This window comes from Psittacula echo, assembly GCF_963264785.1.
Source record: "Psittacula echo genome assembly, chromosome: 3".
Classification (NCBI taxonomy): domain Eukaryota; kingdom Metazoa; phylum Chordata; class Aves; order Psittaciformes; family Psittacidae; genus Psittacula; species Psittacula echo.
In genome coordinates this window covers 46713500-46737209 of record NC_137736.1, presented here as the reverse complement: position 1 = coordinate 46737209, position 23710 = coordinate 46713500, and the positions used below count along the sequence as shown (strand labels likewise).

The following is a 23710-nucleotide window of genomic DNA, read 5'->3' as shown; positions in this document are numbered from 1 at the left end:
ACCCCCACAAAAATACAAAAAAAAAAGGAAACCCAACCTAAAACAAAAAAACACAACAACCCTTCCCCCCCCCCAAAGAAAAACAAAACCAAAAAACAAAACAGAAGAAAAAAACCCAACCCAAAATATCCTGTTAGATTTGCAGCATTAACCAAAGAGGTCGATAGATACCAATCTTATGTGATAACAATGGAATTGTGATGTATTAAGTGCTCAGGACCATTAAGCAACCTAGGGGGGGCTTTAATAATGGGAAGTTCAATGGCTCTGATGCTGGAAGTCAGTTTCTGTGCTAGTGGCTGTGCTTTGCCCCTTAAGTATTCTTCTAAAGAGAAAAGTTGGTGACAGCTATGCTGTGATGTGTCAGGCTTTCTGGTGTGTGGTGGTGGTGGTGAATTCCAGAAAGGACAGAAATTAAGGAAGATCTCAGAGTTTATGTAGGGTACAAAGGATGTGCTTAGTCATGTAAGGATTACGTTTCCTTCATGCAAGAAGACTTTCCTAGGATGGATATGGTATCTGTTGGATGGGGGTCTCTACTGACTTTTGGCATTGTCTGGACTAGAAAATTTTACCACTTTAACTATGCTGTATACTTATTAATGATAAAATAAGCAAAAAACCATGCTATTATGGCACTTCTAAGCATTTTTAGTAAAAAAAAAGCTTTCTTAATTTTATGCATTTATTAACAGAATCACTTTTCTATGGAGGTTTTTCTTTACTTGCATAACTGTCAGTTTAAGAAAAAAAAAAAATCATTCTCACTCAGGGGTGCCACTTATCCTAGTCTCTTCTTGGTATTTGTGACCAGCTAAAATAATTGACTAGTGTAAACTATTGTCCCTGTGGCAGAGAGCTTTTCTTTGCAATTTTGCAGGGAGAAAAAGTATTGGTATGAGTTCTTGTTTTGCTTTTCAGTATCAACTGTGCATTTTGGCAATTGTAATATAATAGAAACATATTCATGTTAAGACATTAGTGTTGATTTTAGTTTCCTCCTTTTTTTTCTTTTTTTTTTTTTTTGTGAATTTGCAATGCTTTGCAGTAATGATTGTGTCAAACTTGGGTATTCAGAGCATGTCTCAGTTTTGTTTCTGTTCTCCTGATCATCTGTTTATTTGCTCAGAAATGAGCTCTAGTTCTTGGGAGTGTCAGGAGCTAAGATCAGTGTATTATTTTGTACCTTCTATAGAGTTGCCCTGTAGCTGCTTTGATTTGTTCCCCAAAGATCAGAAGCATAAGGACTTTTTTTTTGCTGTGTCCTGTGCTGAGCCATTCAGCGTTGCGCTCCTTAGGAAACTCCTTGAAGTACATGTTAGCTGCGGGGCTGAAGGTACAGGTTTGACATTTGTGGCCCTCTACTTATTTACCAGTATCCTGTTGAAAGTACAGGGGGAAAAAAGAGGTATGGAAAAATACAAGAATTATGTTCAACTTCAAGTGAGTTAAATGTGACATCTCTTGAAAGCAGCCTCCTACCTTGCTATCCTTTTTGTTGCCAGGCAAGGATATGGTGGTGATGTTGTGGTTGCACTGGGACAGGTTTAGGGAGCCAATAGCCCTATGTTCTGTCTTCTTCTTGCTGTTATTCAGTGATGCATGTAATACCTCTTGACTGCCCCTGTTAGTGCTCTGTAGGGCTAAGCATGTTAATGCAGAGTCTCCCTCTGACCATAATTTAAGCAAATGTCTAGATTTGAATTTGGCATTATTTCAGCTGTTCCATCTTCAAGGCAGTAGCTGCATTTTATTTCAATTTTGTATAACAAATGGTGTCCTCCTTTGGATGATAAATCCATACTTACATATGCCCTAAGTAACTGCAAAGTGCATTTATTACTCTCTAGCTGATCTTAAAAAAACAGTTTACAAGTGACTGAGGAATGCTTTTCTCAAAGTTAGTTGATCTTTCTGGATGAGCACCCTTAAAGCATCAAAGAGTCACAACTCTGTGAAAAGCAGAAGCTGCTGCTGAGCTCATCTGGTCCTCCTCTCCCAAGATCATGGTTATTTCAGGCTTTCACTCCTCCCTCTAGTTCTGCGGAAGCTGCAGTGATCGCTGGTAATGCTGAAGGCACACCTGCCCGTCTTTCCTCTTGTCTTCCTCCTGGCTCCTTAGAGCTGCTGCCCTTTGGATACCAGGAATAGCAGGGGGGATTGTGGGCATGGTGGAGAGGGATCAAGTGAGCATTAGCTCCTGGAGCTCCTGTCCCCCTGCACAGCTCTTGCTGATGTCCACTGTTCATGCAGCATTAACTGCTTTACATAGATGTGAGGAGCTATCCCCATGGGTCAGTGCCCATCCCAGGACCTCTTTTGTGCCATCAGATGTTGTTCTGCTTGATAAACTTCTATCTGAGCAGCTAAGGGAATGTGATATGTTTGTGATGTGTCTGGAGCCTGTAAGCAGATTACACTGCATCCATGTGTACTCCATTGCTTTCTGTTTTGACAGTCATTAGATCTGCTGTCCTAATCCAGAATTGGTACCGCTTTAGAATGGCCCGGCTAGAGTTGAGGCGGCGCTATTCTCTGAGTATCTTTCAGTCAATTGAATATGCTGATGAGCAAGATCAACTACAGGTTTGTAATCTTCAATTCTTGCTGTACCAGCACTTACATTATCCTAGAGGACTAAGTTGAAAAAACCAAACAAATGGGTGTGCTGTTATTTCTCCCTGCAGGTCTGTGTCCTGTGTATAAAAACTGCTTCCCTGCCTCACGCATAAACTAATTAGGTTGTGTGTATACATACATATATATATGTATGTGTGTGTAAGTGTGTGTATGTGTGTATATATGTATATATATAACTACATAAGCAGCAGGACACCATTCTGCCCATGCAACTATATCTAGGTTAGGGATTTCTGTATAACAGCTCTGTTAGCCAGGAATTGCAGGTCATCCCCTATGGGTGATCTTAACTGCATCTGTGAGGCAAGATGTACAACAGGGATATCAGTCTCAGCATGTCAGATCAGGCTTCCTTTGGGATGAAAACAGGGAATCAGGAACTTCTAGGGCTTTGTGTTCATTGTAGCATCAGTGTCTAAAATCAGTTTGGCGTTTGTAGCAATATCTTTCAGTAGACTCCAAAGGAAGCCTATGCAAAAAGTCTGGATGATGGGCAAGATGAATTACACCCAGAAATGTCAGCAGCATTGATACAGCCCTGGAACTTTTTATGTATTCATGTGGTGTCAATCTGCTAATTCCTAGCAAAGAAGGAAAGCAGTAAGCAGTTTTTGTAATAGGACACAGGTTGTGCTATTATTGCAGGCTGATGCTATGGGATCATACAGAGGTGTCTTAGATCCCCCTAAATGAGAAATTGCTAGTAACTGTGTAAGGAAAGAGAATGTTACTGCTCTTTGATCAATGTTTGTTCTTTTCTTTTCTGTGCTCAGCTATCCGACTTTTTTACATTCATGCTGGATCACTGTACTCCAACTGATGCAGGTAAGGAAAAAATCAAAGTAATATGGAGATTCTGACTAAAAACCCCGATGTGAAGAACGTTGATTTTCAATGTGATGTTTGCAGCCTACTTCACAAGCTGGGCTGAGGTTTGATTTCCCAAATACTGTAATAAGAATTTGATTCTGTAAATGTTGACTCTGTTCAATATCTATTCAGTGAGTCAAGATGTAAGACAGAACAGATACTTCTTTGTCTTTATGAGAATACTCAGAAGTGCTCAAAGGGCTTTCTTGTATGTTACTGCCCTTAAGCTGTTCTAATGGTAGTCTTACTGACTCCAATTTTCTATGCGTGTTTTCTTAAACTACGAGATGTAACTATCCAGAAAAACTGTGTCTAGTTGATTTAGGGCAACCAGAGAAGTTGCCTTCAAAGAGGTTGTTCTTCTTGTTCCCTCATTTTTATTTTTTTTTTTTAACCCTGAAGCAGTTCTGAACCACTTGTTAATTTAATTCGTTTTAGATTTCACTGCAAAACATGTGTCAGTATGTGAATGATTAAAAATGAAAGAAATTTACACTGCTGGAGAAAATCTTTAGAAACCATCTCAATTAAATTTCAGTTATTCAAAGAATAACCCGTAATTCTTGAAGTATTTTGGGATCCTTGGACAAAACTTACTTTTGAGGTCAAGCTCAAAGGAAGGACATACTGAAAGTGATTCCTAAGTCCAGAAAACAAGCATGACTTCCCTGAATAAATAGAGAATAGGTCTGATCTCGGTGTTTTTAAAAAGAAGGCTGTCTGCTTCCTATTGAATTACAAGAGAATGTCCTTTCTTTTTTATCTGGCCCAGCCACAGGTTATTCCAGTTAAAATTTGAACAGGAAACTTTGATAGCAGGATAAAACCACTATCAAATCCGTAAGTGGTTCAGTGTTTTAGTGGCAACCATTATAAATGGCATTTTTTCTCTCTTAAATACTTTAGAGTGCCTAATGCTCTCTGTGCTCTGCAGAAAAAAAAATATGTTTGAGCCTTGCTCCAAAGCCAAGGCAGATGATACAACATTCCAGACTATTATATCCAGTCAGATACTTCATCTACTTCTACGTGCAACAGCATGCACCGCAGTTCAGCTGTTCCACCTGAGTGGGAAAGAAAATAGTAGTGCTAGGTTTGAGATTTGGAAAAATAGTGTTAATTTCTATTTTCATTATAATATTTAAAGAAAATTTTACAACTGCTCATTTTAGATATAATTTATCCACCTTTATTAACTGTGTCTATGGATAGAAGGAACAAAGGTGAGGTGCTTTGGGTGACTTTCTGGGGCTCAGGACATGACTGGTACAGAGGACACTGCTACATGCGTAGACCAGAAGGCTGTGTTGCCATTCAGCGAGACCTGGACAGGCTGGAGAGTTGGGCGGGGAGAAACTTGATGAAATTCAACAAGGGCAAGTGTAGAGTCTTGCATCTGGGGAGGAACAACCCCATGTACCAGTACAGGTTGGGGGTTGACCTGTTGGAAAGTAGTGAAGGGGAAAGGGACCTGGGGGTCCTGGTGGATAGGAGGATGACCATGAGCCAGCAATGTGCCCCTGTGGCCAAGAAGGCCAATGGCATCCTAGGGTGTATTAGAAGGGGGGTGGTCAGTAGGTCGAGAGAGGTTCTCCTCCCCCTCTACTCTGCCTTGGTGAGGCCACATCTGGAATATTGTGCCCAGTTCTGGGCCCCTCAGTTCAAGAAGGACAGGGAATTGCTTGAAAGAGTCCAGCGCAGAGCCACAAAGATGATTAAGGGAGTGGAACATCTCCCTTATGAGGAGAGGCTGAGGGAGCTGGGTCTCTTTAGCTTGGAGAAGAGGAGACTGAGGGGTGACCTCATCAATGTTTACAAATATGTAAAGGGTGAGTGTCAGGATGATGGAGCTAGGTTTTTCTCAGTGATGTCCAGTGATAGGACAAGGGGTAATGGGTGTAAACTGGAGCATAAGAGGTTCCATGTGAACATCAGGAAAAACTTCTTTACTGTGAGAGTGACAGAGCACTGGAACAGGTTGCCCAGGGGGGTTGTGGAGTCTCCTACATTGGAGATATTCAAGGCCTGGCTGGACAAGTTCCCATGTGATGTACTCTAGGTTACCCTGCTCTTGCAGGGGGTTGGACTAGATGATCTTTTGAGGTCCCTTCCAACCCTCGGGATTGTGTGATTCTGTGATTGTTCATGGGCAAGTGGAGATCCAGGCCCTACCTGTGCACAGGAAGGGACAGAGGGTTCTGTGGGTTATCCCTTATCACTGCTGCGTAGGTGACCTGTTTCTTGGTCTTCAAGATATTGGGAGTTGCAAGCATGGTTTAAAGGCTGAAACACATGATATAGTGTGTGGTTTATGGTAAAACTCCCCTTTATCTTGTTTGCTTAAAACTTTCATCTGTCAGGACTGAAGTTGGTAAGACTTGATAACTGCTCCAAAGGCTTTATTTTTGTCTTGTTTTCTTTATTTCTCCCTTTCTGACTCCCTGGGTTACAGATAACAGAACCCAAAATGAAGCGGAAAGATTCCAAAAGGTACATGTTTAATAGAGAGAGACTGCTGAGTCTCTCTATTTATGTGCTATTTTTTTGAGAAATTGCACATAAAATTTCTGTTGTGTGGTTTGTGGTTATGTTAGTCCAATTACTGGCTGTGTGCATTCTTTACTTCAAGATCAATTGCTTGACCCTCTTAAGTGACCTTTGCAGCACTCATGATAGCCCATCTGTTCAAGCAAAATCACTGCTGCATAGAGTTAATGAACTGCTTTCAATGTTGCTGAATCATGGTCTTAAATAGGAGCCACAATGAGTGTAAACATAACAAACAGAGAGGCTTCAAACTGGCCTTGCTATTCTCAAGCGTTTTCTAAACCCCATTATTCTCTGGCTTTTATTCATTTTTTTTTTTTTTTTTTTTTTTTTTCCCCAGTGTGTGCTCACTTAAATTTAAACAATAGCACATGGTTCAAAAGCCCTCTCCAAAAAGAGAGTATATAATATTCTTACCAGAGGATAGGTTGCCTGTTCGTCTCAGTATGTGATGAGAAAACTACCTGAAGATTTTGTGATCTATTTTTCCGTACATTATAAACTGCTCAGTCTCCACTATTCATCTGGTCACTTTCCACTTTTTAATCTGTGCTTTCAGAATATGTTTTTCAAAGAAAGCAGCCAATGCCTCATTAACACAGTAGTGCTTTTGATGTGAATGTTTATCTGTTGTACCCTAAAGCTTTCTTCATCCTCTCATCCTGCTTAAAATGCCAGTGCAGTTTAAGTTGAGATGGGGATATTCTATAGTTATGTATCTTGTTCTGCTTCTAATTAAAGGCTGTTTTCCAAAGATTTGTGAGAAATAAGAATTAAAACCTTTCCACCTTACACTTTTCTCCCTCCCCAACTTGGAAAGTTCTCTGGACAGAGAAAGCTGGACACTGCTTTTCCAGGTAAAGGGGGCTCATTTACTCACTCTTCATATGGCGCATTGAGGGTGAGAAGGCTGCAAGCATGTCCTGGGTAAGGTAGTGGGACTGGGAGTCTAAGGCATCCCTGTGCCTCTCAAGGTAACCGAGGCAGGAGCCACACACCTCCTGGAGCCTCCTTCGAAAGGGAACAACAAAAAAAGGTGCTGTTTTCTGCAGTTTCACTCCCCATGATGTCTCCCTTACAGCCTTATTAACACCCTTCGAAGGCTTTTTGCATAGAGTGATTCTTACAGTGGGGAATAAGTCACAGCTGCTTTCAGCTTACAGCACAAGGAATGGAGTGAAGAAATGAATATTTGGAGCGTTATAGAAATCTTCATTCTCTTAGTGGGCTTTAAGTCCATCTGGATTTGACCTGATGGGTGTATCTGGCAGATATAAGATTCCTCAGGAATAGGGTACTCTCAGGTACCCAATGATTAGTTTGAAGGCACACAGATGATGGGAGAACAGAGAGCTTATTTCAGAGCTGCAGAAACAGCTGATTGCCTGTTACCCTAATAGTGAATACATCCTTAGCAGTGGCATCTTGGAACTTGCCTTGGGCAACTCCCATGGTGAGGTGGTCTTGTCAGGAGAACGAGATTCCTGGGTTTTCTGTGGCCAAACTGACTCCATGTAGCTCTGGGTTTTCGTGTTTAATATGGAATGTGGCTATTGTATGGGGCCTAATAGCAAGGCTCAAATCACTGAGATTGGGCTAGATCGCTGGTGTCTTTGGAGTACAAAGCCGGTCACTCACTGTGCTCCCTGTAGTCAGTGGAGAGATGCAGATGCTGGCAGAGGGTATTTTATTCTGTCGTAAGACCTCTGCCTGAACTAGGCACACCAAGAGTTTTTGTCCCTGATTTTCAATATGGACTGAAAAAGCCTTGACAGCCTAAACTAGAGGATGACTAAAATGAGAGAGGTGCTGAATCCTTCAGAATTACTCATGCATGGGATTTGTGGTGAGCTGGGGCACTCATTGGTCAGAGTGCCAATTCCCAGGCTGCGTTAGGGCATCCATTACTGACTGCTCTGTGATGAAACAGTCATCCTGTTCAGGAAGAAGCCTTAAAATCTAGATGAAAGACTATTTGAGAAGAGATGTAAGTGCACTCTAAGGCTAATGACCATGACTGGCTTTTGACAATTTATCCAAAAGTAGGAAATGGGGTGTACTTTTGCAGGGATATGCCCTACAGGGAAGGAGACTGGGTTTCCTAGCCTGGGTATATGCAAAAAAAGGAAGAGAGGCTGTGAGGAAAGCAGGTTCATGTTCAGAGGTAAAAGGATGGGTAGCCTGCTGTATGCGGGAAGTAAGGGCTGGTATAGGAGCAGGCATGGGCAGGCATCTGTCTGCCTTGAGATGCTGAGAAGACAGCTGACTGAAAGAATCTTGTCAGATGAGGAGAGCCTCCTGGCAGAACAGGTAAGCAATTAGGAATTTGAGTGGTCTGAGAAACTGATTTTGTGGTCTGCAGCCACCCACTTCCTGAGAAGTAAGGCACGAGGGAGATGCTGTCCAGAGATCTGCTGCTAAAAGGCTGAACAAGACTTGGTGTATATGTCCTTGGCTGATCAGTATGTGATCAGGGAACCAGCAGTTTCAGTCCTTGAGTGTATGTTCTGACATCTGGCCTGACAAAGCTGTAACTGTGGTGGAAGGCTGCAAATCAGACTGTACTTTGGGGAAACTATGAAGCCTGAGCACCTTGTTGTTACTTGATGCCTTAATTCATTTACATAGTTGTACACTGAATGTGCTAATCAGCTCACAGCAGAAGAGCTGATAAATAAAGCTTTTTTTTCTTTCTTTTTTAATCCAGAACTGGTAAAAAGTTTATTGTTATCTATTTCTCATACCAATTTTATCCAGCTACAAGACTAGTTGGCCTCCCATATTTTACGAGGCCACATGCTGGTTTTAGCTGCTGTGACTTTTGAGTCACAGCTACAGGTATTCCTTCAGCAGTAAATAATACAGTTTTACTTCCACTTGCATCTAATTAAGGTTACAGAAAACTTACCTGTAGCCCAAGAAAAAGCATTTACAACAATCATCTCACAAGAGCAGCTGCCAGAACACTGTCCTCTAGGGACTGGTTCTCTCTTTTAGCATAATGTATAATAAAGACAATCTGCAAGAAGAAAACTCTGAAATCTACTGCCCACTCAGTTACAATTTCAAGGATATGTCAAGAAAATATTGAAGTAATGTGCCTGCTTTCTCCATGTATCACGAAAATGAGAAGCTATGCTCTACTTTTACCCTATGGTCTTGTTTACTTTATTTCATCCAGAGGTTTTATGGTAGCCAACCAAAGCTGGCATTGTGTCCTAGTTGTATGAGAAAGGAATGCTTTGCAATCTACTGTGAATAAATAGGATTCTGTTGATGACATTTTAAATAATCACTGACCTGCTGGTATTTAGCCTTAAAGTTTTACATAGAAAATAAAAGTGAATCTTTAAAACCTGTGTTAGAAGTGTAATATTGAACATTAAACAGATGATGATCACTGAATGATCAGCCATGACTTTGTAATCTCCTTGCTTTGTGGGGGAAGGAGAAGAAAGTCTGTAGCATGTTAGGTTTTTCATTATCTATGAGAGCAGATTGGTCCACAGCATCAATACAAAATGTTTTGCATCTTGACCGCAGCTACTGGCTCTTGGGACAGAGGGTTTGCCTGTTTTTTCATTTGGTTGGGTTTTGCTTTTTTGGTTTTGTTTGTTTGCTTGTTTTTAGTGTTGTGAAACAATCTGGGGAGACCTGGAGCTCTTCCACTATATAAGGTCACTTGTAATACTGCAGCAAGTAGAGCATCATTTACTTTCATCATTTCTAGTCATGCTCTTGTGGCCCTATGTGGGACCGCTGGAGTTTCTACATTGTTGTTTTTCTTCCCTCTTTTCCAGTTTCTGAAATTTCTGCCAGCCCTAATGTTTCTCACGTGGTAGAAGAAGGCTTAAGTTTAACAGAATTTGAAAAGAAGATTGATGTTCCAGACTCTTATTATGGACCTCGACTCTCTTTCCCTCTTACTATTAATGATGCCAATGCTCTTCTTCATGCTTTCAAGAGTGAACAAGTAAGCTACAAGTAGTTTGACTTTTTTTTTTTTTTTTTCCACTTATTTTATGTCTCTGTCAAGTTGTAGCTCCGCAATCAGTTGAATCCAATATAAGGCTAAACGGGTGCCCAGGAGTTATTTCACCCTTCCTTACCATCCCATTGCCCTCTCCTGCTAGCCCCACGTGACCGTACAGATGCATGGTGACCTGTCTTTGGAAACTGATCTGACTTGAAGCTACCATGACAAAATCAAAAGCAGTCAGTTCTCAGACTGTTTCCCAGATTTGACTCACTACTTGGCTGCATGACCTCCAGAGCCAGCACTGGGGAGGGAGCAGAGACTGTTTGGGACCTACTCTTCAGGCACTGAGATTACAGAGATAATGTAATGGGAACCCTTAACAGCTGCAAGGCAGGGGTTATCAGTGAAGGTGCAAGACTGGGGAAGGTGTCCTAAGCTAACTTAGAAACTAGTTACCATCTTTTTCTGGGTTAAAAGTGCTTTTTGAATGGTCACCTTGTTCCAGTGTGCAAGACTCTACCATAATAAAAGAGTGAATATAAAGCATCACTAATGTAGTGGAATAGGGTGATAGCACAAATCTCAGGAGCTTACTGTCTGTGGCTGCCAAGGCATGGAGAAGGCTGTTGTTGATTCTCTATGTTCCTGAACAGGCTCCTTCACTGCCCTCTTTCAAGATGAGAGTGGGGCAGGGAAACATTGCATGGCACAGCTTTGTTTGAACTTGTGGTCATTTATGCTTAACCAATATACTGTATGTAAAGGATAAGTCTCCGTCTTGCTTTTTAATTTACTAAATAATGGTGATTGGTTGTTTTTTGGTTTGGGCTTTGTTCTTTTTTTTCTGTAATTTTTTGTGAAGGCTGATCTTAAAAGTAGTAAAATATAAAATCCATGATAAATAAGCCCACACAGACTTCATCTTACTGTCAGCTCTCTCTTCTCTTACTGTGGCTGGCATTTTATTAAGGAAATGACTATATGTAATTGGCCTTCTTTTTTGCTTTAAACCACAAATCTTGAAAAGTCAGTCCATAACTCATCTGTCTCTTCTACCAAATTTCCTCAGAGTGGTTTGAATTAAATGCCTTAAAAATCACAAACTGACAAAATTTTCATAAAGACAACTCTTGCTGGAGTTTCCCTCTCATGTTTGCAATTTTCTGAAGTATCATTTATGGCCTTTGTTGGTTTTTTTGGGTTTTTTGGTTTTGTTCTGTTGTGGGTTTTTGGTTTTGTGTTTTTTGTTTTTTTTTTTTTGGTGTGTGTTTTTTGCGTTGTTTGGTTTGGTTTTTGGCTTATGTTTTTTGGGTTTTTGGTTTTTGTTTGGTTTGGTTTGTTGGGGTTTTTTTAACTCACACCTAGATTATTTTTTTTTCCCCCTCAAGTTGCTTTGAACAGATGACCTTATGTAATGATTCAGAGTGCTGTAAAACTCAGTCTTTTATCCTTTCTGTAGATGGGAATAGTAGAAACAATACACTAGAAATAAAATGGGAAAATATGTAAAGCAAGTTCATTAAGGGCTCTACATCCATTTACTAGGAAGCAAGTGCAAGGCTATGAACACCTCTAATTCCCAACACTAAGCCATACAGCCTGCAATCAGGTCCGGAGGTCTGTAGTACAAGTAATCTTGGCAATACATGTCGGAGATTAGTAAGGCAAACAGACGTTTTGCTATGTCTAATAAGTCTTTCTTTTCTCCCTGCACTTTTTTTTTCCTCACAGCTGCTTCATGCCCGTTATGTACTGCAGCTGCTATATGAAACTAGGAGGGTTCTCAAGGAGATGCCAAATATCACCCGTATTTCAGCTTCCTACTCCAAGGAGATAACTGTCTGTGGTAAAGTGCCAGAGAAGATAACCGCTTTGGGCTATGAGTTGATATTCTAAGTAGTTAGAAAATGATACAGACACTTCCAAGTGTTGTCATTACAAGGAAGTTCTCGATGCTTTTGTTTTGGTTTTGGTTTGGTTTTCGGTTTTTTTTCCCCTACAAATGCATAAGTTGGAACAACAACAAAAAAAGGTTCTTGAGTCACATTAAGTACATTTTAAGAAAGTCCTTCAGCAACTCTTTCCTACTCTTTCCTTTTCTCATTAAACATTCCTGAACGAGTCAGTAGTAATTCAGCTAACACTGCAGTGTAGCTTAAATATTCCTGCACAAATCTCTAAAATGCCACAGAGTATTCTGATCACTGGCTGCAAGTCTCACTGCTTTCTACTCTTGCTGAGAAAAAGATTTTGCCATCAACAATTTACTCAGTAATGATTTTAATGAGGACTTAATAGGGGTGGTAAACAAGGCCTTTCACTGACAGCATGACTATCTAGTATAAATTGAAATTATAATAAACCCTCATTTCTAAAGGAACCCAAGAGGATGGATGAGTGTTTATACAAGCAACAAATTAGTCTCACAGAGTGATGTGATGTGATGTGTCACAAGGTAAAGAACTAAGAGCTCATTGCCCATTTATTTTGTAACAGTTCTGTAAATCATGAATAAAGGGATGCAGTATCCTGATTCACAGAACATAGTAGCTGCAAAACAGAACAGTAATGGTGATGTTAACTCTTGATGGTTAGCAGTGTGTTGTGTGTAATGGTAAAATGATATAAGGAGGGGTACTGTGACGCATGCAAAACAAATAATGCTTTTGAAGATGTGGTTATGCACCTACTATGATTGCCAGGAAAGGATTTGTTTAAATGAGGTTTTGTATAAACAATGATTTGTCAACCAAGCCAACAAAACCTCTCTCCAAACCAAGGCAACACAGACTCATACTTGTTTGTTACGTGTTCTTACTAAGCATATTCTTACTATGCAGAATGTACATGAGTATTGCATTTTAGTATTACATTTGCATTATGTAAGCAGCATCTAAATGGGTCCCTTTCCTCCACTGAAACGAATAGCTTTTGTAACCAGAAAGATCCTCTGCAAAAGATGAAGGATCATTTTTTAGACATAATTGATCCAAAATGTTGATTTCCTTAAAATAAGGAAATCCCTCTTCCCTTTTTTTAATTTCAAACTAATAATGCAGATTAAATACACACGTGAAATGTTTGCATCTATATAAGGATTACTTAGAATGCCTGCAGCAGGGTCATCATTAATAAAAAGTTGCACAGAGAATATGTAGACAGGGTAAAACCATAACTTTTCCTACTATTTGCTGGTGGAAGCATATTATTACAAGATCAGTTTTGAAACTGTGCTCTGGCTTTTTGGTGGAGAGTCACAGACATGAGGTTGGTTCTGTGAGCATGAAATTTAGTCATATGTGAGGGGAGCTGTGCTGCAGTGATCCTTTGTGTTGGGGTGAAATCCCCAACCTGTTCCAAAATAAACCTGTCACAAGGAGCCAAATCTCTCATTCCTGTCTCAGCACTGAGGCATACATCATACATACTGTCCATCAAATCCTGCCTGTAGTAATCAAAACCTGGCCGTGAATCAGACAGATGTTCAGTTGTGCTGTAGATAGTGGGCTACTTAGTAAATTTAAACCTGTTAGTATGTAGAAGTCTATCATATGTCTAAATGTCTTTTAGTGACATTTTCTGGTTTTCGTATTCGTAATGTTTGCTCATCTTAGTCCCATTTCCCTTGTTGAACCTCTGGCTGTGTGACTGGTCAAATCTTCAGATCTAGCTGGGAAGACAAAAACTTTATGCAAGACAATCGTAGACTTTTAAAGTATTTAATTGCCAGATTTTACAAGCAGCTTCAGCTTGTACCTTAAATGAAGCTGATCCTAATACAAAGCGAACCACTAGGGAGAACATGGGGGAAAACATATTCAGACTAATTCCAGTTTTATAATTCCATTTTTTTCTTTTTTTCTCCTCTGTGAGAAAATATATTAAAAAACCCCCCAACAAATCCAACAACAAAACCCCATCTTTTTGTTTCCTGTAGGAGATTTGCATGGAAACTTGGATGATCTCTTGCTGATATTCTATAAGGTAAGTAGGTAGTCTGTGATGTAGCATTTTCATTTCATGACTTGTTGTTAATAACATGTATTTATGTCTGATTTATCACTGTTAGAACTGTACATGCCCTGTGCATGTACCACACACACAGTCATGGAACAATTTGAATGGTGCTTTGTCATAGCTTTTCCTCTCCATATCCTCACTGTGAAGGAGGGGATCCAGGAGGTCTTTCTCTTCCTAAATGTTGAACTGGAGCAGAACCAGAACTCAAGAGGGTTCCTTGCAATGTCTCCAAAGTCCTGCTGATGTTTTGTATTCCGTATTGACTAAAGCCTTCTAAAATCAGAAGCTTAGTTTCTTATGTAACACTACACCATGGATAATTTTGGCCTTCCAGAAGAAAATGCAGAAGCTTTCACTTAGGCCTTTCATTGATATCTGCAAAGTGGTTTTTATTATTATTTGTTTACAGGAAATAAAAAGAATTCTCTGTTTAAAAGCTTTTTAAGTGCTGGAAGCAATCACATAGTCTGCACAAAACAGAAATGCCGAGGGCACCGTTCACGTATACCTGAACAACTGATCACTTTTCAATGTTAAAAAAGCTTATCTCTTTTTAACTGATGTGAAAAAAATTAAGCTCCAGGCTATCTTTTCCACAATTGTATGTTTACTGAAGATGCAGGAAATTTCCTGTATTTAGTTTCACATTTATCTTTAACGTGAATCGCCACCTTTCATTCAGCAGATACTTTCTTTGATTTGAGCTTTCCGGGGGAAAGAGTTTGTGTCTGATACTTACACATTCATCTGCACTGAATGGAGGCTGAAGTGACCTAAACCAGATGTTTAAGTTATGTAACTGCCCCCCCCCCCCCCTCCCCACTTTGTTATATTTTATCTGACACTTGTTGAATAGCAACTTTGTTGTTTTGCCCAGGTGCATACCTGAAGCTTGTTGAAGCATAATCAGACCTTTTTACAGAGTTCTGCTTTTCTTGTCAGTTACATTTAGCTGGTCTTTGGCTTGCAGTCTCTTCACCATCTCATTAAAATATTTGACAATCTTCCTTTTTGAAATTGGAGTAAGGGTAGGATACAGCTTGGTTTCATGCACAGGATCTGGAATGGGGAAAGTAACTGTTAAAGATAAATGCTCAGATATATTTACAGCTGCAATCAGCCTGAGTTTTACTCTTTTGGAGGAAACAGATGATGATGCTTTTTCCCCTCCTTAATGAATGTTACAAAGAGAAAAACTCTAAGAAAGGACTAAATCCTGACTTCAGTAAATTTGGAACCAATCTCCCACTGACTTCAGGGACTAGAATTATCTCCTACTCATTCTTTGTTAAGCTTCTAGGGGAGTCCTTCCATCAAACCTAATAAAATGGACAAATATTTTGTCATTTCAAAATGGTTGAGAAAACAGAGAGCACATGATAGAGCTGCTTAGTTATTTAGAAGCAAATTAAACAACAGTGTTTCATTTCCCCTTTGAGTAGTTTACTCAGCTGAGCAGTGAACCCAGTCAGTTTCTGGGATCCATTTTTTTTATGCTTTCCTAACACTGTTTGAGTTGGAAGAGATATCCTCTCCTCTGAGTTGGTATGAACCACCCATAACCTAAAACAAGTGGGTACAATCCAAAAAAGTGCCGTGAGTGAGGAGTGTAGTGATCTCAGCTCTGCACAGAGCTGTGCAGAGCTAAAATGGCTGCTGAAGCATTTGGGCCACCTGCTTGTAGGTCAGCACCTTGAGGATGGGGCTCCATCAGGGGAGCTTTTATCACAACGCTTTTACAAGCTGCTAACAGCAGCTAGCAATCTATAGCTTATCAATACAGTGCTGCTTGTCATGCTTAAACCTGGTTTGGGTGAGGGTAGGATAATTACTTTTTTTCTCAACAGCCAGTTTGAGGCTCATTCAGTCCTTACATTAATCACCATTAAATTACAGATTTTCTTGAAATTCCTTGAAACATTTGAATTTTAAATTATCTATTGCTCTGTAATGGATGCCATGGATAGAAATAGCCTGAAGAAAATGCAAACGACAAATGGAAGTTAATTAATCACTAACCCAGCAGATACAGTAATGATGCTCAGCAGCAACTTGCTAATCATTACAGGGCCTTGTTTGCCTCTGACATGTCAGAGGCTGCAACAGCTTTTAATTTAGTTTTGCTCTTATTGTTGGTCAAAACCACAGAAAAGGAAATAAAACTTTGCATGAGTGTAGAACAAAACTAAAATTTCACATTGAAGTTGGAAGTCCAAAACAAACTTTTATTTAAAACTAAGAGAACTTAAAGAGGAGGTCGAGACCCTGAGGACCATCAGGGAGTGTGAAAGGGAGATTGACTGGTGGAGTAACTCCCTGGCGTGCCAGCCAGAACGGTTCCAGGGAGATATCTCCCAAAAGGGGATGGACCCCCTGTCCTCTCAGACAGAGGGGGATGGCCCGAGACAGCCCCTGCCCTGTAGCTGTCGCGCAGAGGTAAGGGACCAAAAAGATGATGAGGGCTGGAAGCGAGTTCCAGTTCGGAACCGTGGGCAACCCTCCTCCCTTCCTGCCCTGCTTCCCCAGGTGCCCCTCAGTAATAGGTTTGAGGCCCTGGATCTTGATGGAGAGGTAAGTGAGGATGTGGTGCAAGGCCAGACTACAAGGTCACATAGGAAAAGGCGGTCGACTTCACGCCTCAAGACTGCCTCTGACAAGAAAGAAAGAAAAGTCATTGTCGTAGGCGATTCCCTTCTGAGAGGAACAGAGGGCCCGATATGCAGAGTTGACCCTCATCATAGGGAAGTGTGTAGTCTGCCTGGAGCCCGGATCAGGGATATCACCAAGGCGCTCCCCCGCCTGGTGCACCCGACAGACTACTACCCGCTGCTGGTCTTCCAGACAGGTGGGGGGGAAGCTGCTTCCCGCAGTCTGAGGGGGATGAAGAAAGACTACAGGGCCTTGGGGCGGATGGTGAAAGAGTCTGGGGCTCAAGTGATCTTCTCCTCACTTCTTCCATCTTCCAGTGATGATGTGGGACTGAATGGGAAAATTCAGTCTGTAAACGATTGGCTACGAGACTGGTGCTGCAGGCAGGGCTTTGGGTTCTTTGATAACAGCTGGTTTTATAAGGCTCCAGTCCGGATAATGGCACGTGGGAAAGGTTTATCTCACAGAGGCAAAAGGATGCTGGGGCATGAATTAGCAAGGCTCATTTGGAGAGCTTTAAACTAGACTCGAAGGGGGATGGGGTTGTAACTGGGCTTGCCCCAGTGGGGCAGCACTCTAGAATTGATGAAGACTGGGAGGCCTCCTATAATCCTAGGGTGAAATTGGTGAGCTCAGCTCCCTCCTTGAAATGCCTATACACCAATGCGTGCAGCATGGGAAATAAGCAGGAGGAGTTGGAGACCTGTGTTAAGTCAGGAGATTATGATCTGGTGGCAATTACAGAGACGTGGTGGGACAGCTCACATGACTGGAATATACTCATGGAGGGCTATGTCCTTTTCAGGAAAGACAGGCCAGCCAGGCGGGGTGGTGGGGTTGCTCTTTATGTGCGAGAGCAGCTGCAATGTACTGAGCTCTGTCCAGGGACAGAGGACGAGCGAGTTGAGAGTCTGTGGGTGAGAATTAAGGGGCAGGCTGGCAGGGGAGATACTGTTGTGGGTGTCTGTTACAGGCCACCAGATCAGGGTGAGGAAGTTGACGAGGCCTTCTACAGGCAGCTGAGAGCAGCCTCACAGTCACAGGACGTGGTCGTCGTGGGGGATTTTAACTTCCCTGATGTTTGCTGGAAGGACTACTCAGCAACCCAGCCACAGTCCAGGAGGTTCTTCCAGTGTATGGATGATAACTTCCTCATGCAAATGGTGGATGAGCCAACCAGGAGAGGAGCGCTGCTGGATCTCATCCTCACTAACAAGGAGGGTCTGGTCGAAGCAGTAAAGGTTGAGGGCTGCCTTGGTTGCAGCGACCACGAGATGGTGGAATTCAGGATCTTGTGTGGTAGGACCAGTACAATAGCAAGTAGAATTGCAACCCTGGACTTTAGCAGGGCAAACTTCGGCCTTTTCAAGCAATTGCTAGGGGAAATCCCATGGGCAAGGCTGCTTGAAGGTAAAGGGGCTCAGGATAGTTGGTTGACATTCAAGAATTGCTTATTCCGAGCTCAAGAGCAGAGCATCCCGACACGTAGGAAGTCAAGGAAAAGGGCCAGGAGACCTGCGTGGCTAAATAAGGAACTGCTGGGTATGCTCAAGTGGAAGAGGAGAGTTTACAGGTCATGGAAGGAGGGGCTGGCCACTCGGGAGGAATATAAGGCTGCTGCTAGAGGATGTAGGAAGGCAGCTAGGATGGCTAAGGCCTCCTTAGAATTAAATCTGGCGAGAGGGGTCAAGGACAACAGAAAGAGCTTTTTCAAATACATAGCTGATAAAACTAACACCAGAGGCAAGGTTGGCCCACGGGTGAACGGGATGGGTGCCCTGGTGACAGAAGATACAGAGATGGCAGAGTTATTGAATGCCTTCTTTGTCTCTGTCTACTCTGCCGGAGGCAGTCCTGAAGAGCCCTGTAACTCCTGAGACCTCAGATGAAGTCAGGTCACTGGAGCGGTTTGCCTTAGTCAACGAGGAATGGGTTAGGGACCAGTTGAGCAATCTGGACATCCATAAATCCATGGGTCCAGATGGGATGCACCCGCGGGTGCTGAGGGAACTGGCGGAAGTCATTGCTAGACCACTCTCCGTCATCTTTACCAAGTCTTGGGAAACGGGAGAGGTGCACTCAGGAATACCATAGGAACATAGGAAATATTGGACATTGGCACAGTAGCTATATACAGGAAGTGGGATGTCTTGCAATGCTGCCAAACCTGTTAAGAGTGGCTGCCACAGTTGTGACATGATTTTATAGAGGTTCTATTGATGATTCTTGTGCATTCAAATTGTGAAAAAAAAGAAGTTTCCTTTTTCTGGCAATCAAAATTTAAATTGTATTTTGATCTTGAATGGAAATGATGAAGCTATAGGTAGTTGCAGCTATACTTTCTGTAAGCTGATGGCACTCACTGACATGTTGTTAACTAATCATATTAAACATACCATCAATTCACAATACTAGCTTTTGATAAATCACCATTCATGATAAAGCATCTTCAGAAAAAAGTAAGGTAAGAAATACTTGCATTTAGCCTGTTTCCTCTAGAGGGTAGCAGAGTGTAATGTGAATAAAATTCAAGTAGTGCTTTCAAGATTAAAGCAATAGGAATCAAATTCTTAAAGTTCTGTAGTAAGATTTGATGTCCTCTGGACTGTAGCCTTTCTTGTGAGTTTTGGAAGCATAATGTGATCTCATTGAAACAGTTTCCTTTATTACAGTAGGATAGCAACATCTCCAAATGTTCCTGATTTTGTTTCCTTCTGCAGAATGGTCTGCCTTCAGAACAAAATCCTTACATCTTTAACGGTGATTTTGTTGACAGAGGGAAAAATTCTATGGAAATTCTTATAATCCTGTTTGCATTTCTTCTTATCTACCCCAATAATTTACACTTGAATAGAGGAAACCATGAAGACTACATCATGAACTTGAGGTAGGTTTTAGGGGGCAGGGAGGGGGGAGTATCTGGCCTTTCACTAGAAACGTTGGAGCTTTTGAATGCTACTTTAGCCACTGTGTCACATTAAAACAGAAATAATATTTTATTAGGTATTCAGGTGTAGCTTTGCATCTTCAGGATGTGTGAGGGGGGTAAAGAGCATCCTCATTATACACAGACACTTGAAGAGGAATCATGTCTCTGACCTAATCACAATCCATTGAAGTCAATGGGCTTAGTGCAGCTTCCAGAGTTTTAGGGAAGGGGGTGGATGGAAATACGATATTTTAGTTAAAGCATTGGCCTTTCTATACCATAGCAAAAGACATAGTAATATGCAACACAATGGAACCTGTAAACCAGGAGCTGATATTTCACTTAACTTTAGACTTAGATGGCACTTCCCAAACACAAGGGGTAGGTAAATATCCGCACTTCTACATAGTGGAGGTCCATTAGCTGAGAGATGCCAGTCTGTCCCATTGCAGGAACAGCTGAGACCCTGCTTTCTAATATAGACATTTGTATTCGGCTCTACCATAGGAGTGAGCATGGCCAGTGTCGCTGGCTGTAGTGAAAGTGTGACTTGTGGGCAAAATTATCTGAAAGAGATTAGAACTCCTTAGTCCTACTTTCTATGATTCTAAGCTGTCCCAGTAAGCCTCTGGGGGACTGGCTGGTGGGTAAACAGTTGTATTCCCTTCTATCATTTGATCTGTGCAGAAATATATTGCTGTTTTAACATAAAAATTGCAGAGTTAGAGGCCCATGTTCAAATCCTATTAATGATCCATGAAAGAGAACCAGGTTCACATGATACCTACTTTTCCAGCACCTAATTAAAAAAAAACCCATAACATAAACCAAGATCAGTTACTTTGTCTACGAGGTAGGATAATTCCAACTCAAAATAGTAGGAAATATTATCTAGGTCTGTGATGGTATGGAGTGCGAAGATGCATTACTGTGTATGGGTCTTTGCTGGGCATTTTGCTGTGCTGCACATCAGTAAATTTGAAAGCTGAGAGTTAGGGTGTTGCGAAAATTCCCTTTGCACCAAGGATATCTTGGTGTTAAAAGAATGAGGTCTCAAAATCCATGTCCCTTGTGAGGGAAAAGACATGACAGATGACATCATCTAATAAGGCTGAGTGATTTAGGACAAAAACTCCATGGAGTTTTTGTAGGAATTTTGCCTGTTAACAGGTTCCTTGAAATTTCTCTCCAGTATCCAAAAGGTAAAACTGTTAAGCTATTTCATTTAGCTGGAAAAAAAGCCACTTAATCATTATGGGACTGGATTTTGCTCCTGATCACTTGTATATACAAGAAATCAGTTTAATTGAATTCCTGAGACAGAGCAGAAGAAAGCACATTTTAACTGAGTTAGACAGAATGGCAGGACAAAAAGAAGGCAAGAAAACTCCTGGCAAACACTGTAGCACAGACAATAATGCAGAAGGGCATACTGAAAACCAGCTCATTATGCTGTCCTATTTTCAGGTACGGCTTCACAAAGGAAGTTTTGAGGAAGTACAAGGTAAGAGTCCTCCTCCTTCCCCTATATTTTCTTTATAGGCTTGCACTTGTAAAATAAAAACTGCATAAACAAGGAAACTTCCAACCAGTTTATTTAGGTGTAGCAGTGAATGACTTTAGAAATGGAGTTGGAATTATTTTGGAGTATCAGTGGAATAACTGACAAAACAATTTAAAGTGTTAGCCTTCTATGCTGAAAGATCTATGAGATGAAATAAATAACATCATTAAGGCCACTCAAGAACACAAAAAGAGGTGAACGTGGAAGAAAACCAAAATGCTACAGAGACAATCAAGCAGGTCTAAAGTAAATGTTGGAACATGTTTGTTTGACAATGTTGCAGTTCAGAGACTCTCCTGAATGGAATGTTCATACAGACTGTGGCAGACACTTCAGCAAAATCTTGGGCTTAGAAGCAACAGAATCTGCAAGAAATAGGGTCTAATATAAAACTATGTTTTACAGGACCATGGGGATCAGATTTTGTGTCTCCTGCAAGATGTCTTTAGCTGGCTTCCTCTTGCCACTATAATTAATAACGAAGTTCTTATCCTGCATGGGGGGATTTCAGACACCACAGATTTGGATTTCCTGAATGCACTTGAGAGAAATAAGGTAAAAGATTGTATTCACATGGGGGTAATTTTGTTTTCTTTAAAAAAATAGGAGTACAAATGCTAAGGTCAAGTTGTTTGCATTAGGAAAGGAAATGGCTGCTGTGTAAGGTACATAAGGGGTAAAAAAAGTCTTATTTTTCTTCTAAATCACTGTTTAGGAAAAGAAAGTTTCAGTAGGCCTTGGGAGCCAATTGTTTGGCTGCTGTAAAATAACATGGGTCTTTTGACTTTAAAATGTCTAAAACCACTTCAGGTACCTCTTTCCTGCAGTGATGATGCATCAGCCAGAAAGTATGAAAAGTACTTAATTCTCAGGCATTTTTAGACACTTCATAAATCAATCTAGCTACATCTTGCTAGCACTCCCTTTGTCCTGGGGCTGTGCTTCTGCCATCTGTTGTGTGTGGGTGTTTCTCCAGCTGTGAGGCTCTCCCATGGCAGCAGCTGAGCTTTGCACATGTGGGAGAGCCTTTCCAGGAGGATCAAACATCAAGACGTTGGCTTGAAAAAACAGAAACTACTGCTTTTCAGGGATTTGGAAGAGACGAATGTTGGTTTTTTTTATTTTTATATGGTGAGCAAACACAGCTCCTTCAAATCAGTAAAAAATGGTCTGTGTCTCCATTTGGACAACTAAATCAAGATGTCTGCTTGTGATGAGGGTGCTGAGGCTCCTTATAGTCAATGGACATCCAGGTCTTACCATTGCTCAGGCATAGGTCTCCAGTGCTGTTCATGGAAGCACCCTGTAGCCTAGGGATATCCCCTCCAGTCTTTGCCTGCCTCTGGACAAAACCTTCACAGGTCTCCTCCACCAGTCTCCTGGGTGATATCTGCCCACCTCATGTTAATTCACACACATGGTAGAACATCCCAAGTGGCATGAGATACACACATTTAAGTGACCTTGTGTATCTTGTCATCCATGTCTGTGGAATCAAGAGCTATTTCTCTTATCCTTGTTTTCTAATGCAGAAATAAAGGCTTTAAAGTTGGGTGTATCTCTGTTTCTTAAAGAAGTGAAAAGGCCAATTAATACTTCTGGTCATGGGAGTCTAGACTGTGTTGGCTCTACTGTTGGTTGTAGTGTTGTAAGTAAAATTGGGTTCATAACTACAGATGTAGGTGTCTTAATTGTGAGCTGGGTTCTGCCCACACTTTTCACCAAGGCTGGGCTTAGCATGTTACTGACCAAGTATCTGTGCAAGGCAAAATTAACAGGTCAATGTTGCTGTTACAGGAGAGTGTTGCTAATGAGACAAGTGTGGGCCACAACTTGGGGCAATATCACTTGGCCAACTGATGTATTTTAATTGGTATAGCTGGAAACTGACAGGTCTCAAATACTGGTTAGTGCACTGGGGAATAACCCAGTGTTTTGCATTTTGTTTTGCATGAGTCCTTTTCTTTGTTAAAGAGTAGAATTTGGGGGAGTATGGGTGTGTGTTTTGTTGTTGGGTTTCTTTTCTTTTGGAAATAAGCTAGTATGAGAAAATCTCAAATGAGAAAAAAAGATAGGGGAGAGGAGTCTGTATTAACATGCATTCATGGAGCCATACCACACAGCTCCAAAAGAATCAAATTCCCATGCATATTGGAGGAGGTTGATTTAACAGTGAAAGAGCCTGATGAAATACTTCATAAATTTCACTGTTATCCTCCTGATGTTCCACTTAGCTTTCAGCTAATAGCAGCATGGTATTGTAGCAGAGCAGTAATGAATGCAGTTTCTTCGTCAGTACAGTATAGATGTATATTTTCAGTTTCCAGTGACGCTGGGCACTTAAGTTTCCTTCCGGAGCCTACACTGTACTTGCTGTATAATGAGGCTTTATGATTGACTGTGGCTTGGAATGAGTCTGTGGGCATGAATAAGATTATAAGAACAGCTCTGAAGAGGTTGGTCACTGATAGATAGAAAGCAAAATTTCTGCAAGTGACAAACACCTGTAGCT

General features: G+C 41.2%; 1 protein-coding gene across 1 annotated transcript in view; it reads left to right on the top strand.

Annotated features, from left to right (window-relative positions):
* The window catches only part of PPEF1 (protein phosphatase with EF-hand domain 1), a gene marked incomplete at its 3' end in the record, with an annotated part of 32239 nt that overhangs the window by 2410 nt on the left and 6119 nt on the right, over nt 1–23710 (top strand). The window contains exons 2-9 of the mRNA XM_080614078.1: nt 2459–2586; nt 3414–3465; nt 9858–10030; nt 11768–11882; nt 13974–14020; nt 19426–19592; nt 21102–21138; nt 21604–21753. Coding sequence (XP_080470204.1) covers nt 2459–2586; nt 3414–3465; nt 9858–10030; nt 11768–11882; nt 13974–14020; nt 19426–19592; nt 21102–21138; nt 21604–21753 — 869 coding nt within the window. The remainder of the gene's footprint in view (nt 1–2458; nt 2587–3413; nt 3466–9857; nt 10031–11767; nt 11883–13973; nt 14021–19425; nt 19593–21101; nt 21139–21603; nt 21754–23710) is intronic.